Source organism: Myotis brandtii, unplaced genomic scaffold (genome assembly GCF_000412655.1).
Source record: "Myotis brandtii unplaced genomic scaffold, ASM41265v1 scaffold1160, whole genome shotgun sequence".
NCBI lineage: Eukaryota > Metazoa > Chordata > Mammalia > Chiroptera > Vespertilionidae > Myotis > Myotis brandtii.
The window spans coordinates 276,541-278,333 of NW_005354011.1; the positions used below are offsets into that span (position 1 = coordinate 276,541).

At 34.7% G+C, this 1,793-nt stretch overlaps 1 protein-coding gene across 1 annotated transcript in view; it reads left to right on the forward strand.

The window, feature by feature from the left end:
- Nucleotides 1–1,793, forward strand: part of SMIM8 (small integral membrane protein 8) — a 5,258-nt gene that overhangs the window by 1,384 nt on the left and 2,081 nt on the right. Inside the window, exon 2 of the mRNA XM_005858203.2 lies at nucleotides 641–798. Coding sequence (XP_005858265.1) covers nucleotides 641–798 — 158 coding nt within the window. The remainder of the gene's footprint in view (nucleotides 1–640; nucleotides 799–1,793) is intronic.

Consider the following 1,793-nt stretch of genomic DNA (forward strand, 5'->3'; position numbering starts at 1 on the left):
CATGCAACAGGATTTTAGTAAAGTCTATAAAATGGAAGACTTAAAGAATGCTTGTATAAACAAAGCCCCAATGAGTGTTCCAGGGAATAGCTATAGGCAAAGGGGGAGTGAGGACAAACAGCTACTTACCCTTACTGCTTAGTACTAGTGCTTGCTTGGGCCAATGGGGAAGAGGGAGGAGCCTGAAGGTAAAGTGGGACAGGGGAGGAACTGTAGGAGAAATTGAGCAAAAGAATGCTAGTTTTCTCTCAGATTGGTGTCCTGAGAGGGCTGTGGAAGGCGAGAAAGAGTGGAAGTGGAAGGAAATAGAGAAGATTGTGGATAACCAATGGCCACTCCTAGCCTAGTACCTCCTTCATATAGCAAGATACAATGCGACTCAGACCAACAAATAATTCTCCAGGCTTCTGTAAGAAACAACTTTTGCTCACCTCACTGGTTCTGAGAGATGAAATATAACCATTTTGTCAAACAAACTTAGAGCACCATTGACAAAGCATGTGTTTTACAAAGTAATAAAATAATTGACAGTCACTTTTGGTATATATCTGGACTGTAATTTTAAAAAATTAGTATAGCGTTTTAAAGAGCATTATAAAAAACAAGCACAAAGGAAAAAGGTCTCTTATTTTATTTTTAGGTAATAAATCATCATCAGTCAAGATGTCTTCAGCACCTGAGCCTCCAGGCTTTAAAAAGGAACCACCCAAAGAGAAAGACTTTCGAAACCCAGGGCTCAGAGGGGTCCAAACGACAACGTTATTTCGAGCTGTGAATCCGGAGCTCTTCATTAAACCTGTAAGAGATACACACAGGATAAGATTTCATGTTTAATTTAATGAGCCTGTCATAAATAGAAAGCTCTTATTTCCTGTGACATTTAATTTTATCATGGAAATTTTGTGTTGACTATTAATATCTCTCTGAATAAATGCAGTTGGAAGGAAAATCTTAAATGCTGTTTCACTAAATACACATATAAAATGAATTATTTTAAGGACATTTGAGAATTTTAATGGAAAGTGATTGTATTTTCATGGATCAACTCAAATTTCTATTTAAAATTTTAATAGCTGTATTAATTTGAAGGACATTTTTAATGTCTGATCAGGTTCTATTAAGTAAATTAGACTTTCCGATGAAACAGAGCAAAATGAAAAATCTCATCATTATTATAGACAATTCCAGCTTCTTTTAATAATGTTTTTACCTAAGGCATATTGCAAACATTTTGTGAAAGCTTTCAAAACATACATTTGTACACTGTTAGGGAGTCAGTCAGCTAATCATTTATATTCTTGATGAAAATTATTGAATATATTTGATATAATACATTTTACTTTTTAAATAGATATAAATTTTTATTTTATTTATTTATTTTATTATTAGTAATAGTATTTTTAAATCCTCACCTGAGGATATTTTTCCATTGATTTTCAGAGAGTGGAAGAGAGAGGGAAAGACAGAGAGAAACATTGATGTAAGAGAAACACATCGATTGGTTGCCTCCTGCACAAGCCCTGACCAGGGCCCAGGCCGGGGAGGAGCCTGCAACTGAGGTACGTACCCTTGACTAGAATAGAACCCGGGACTCTTAGGTCCGCTGAGCCAAACTGGCTAGGGCTATTTTTTTTTTAATCTTCACCCAAGGATATGTTTATTGATTTTTATATTATTGTTTTATTTTTATTTTATTATTTTGCCTTTTTTTTTGCCTTTTTAAAAAATTGTTTAAAGTATTACAAATAGTAGTACATATGTCTCCTTTTTCCCCCATTAACCTCCCCCTGCCT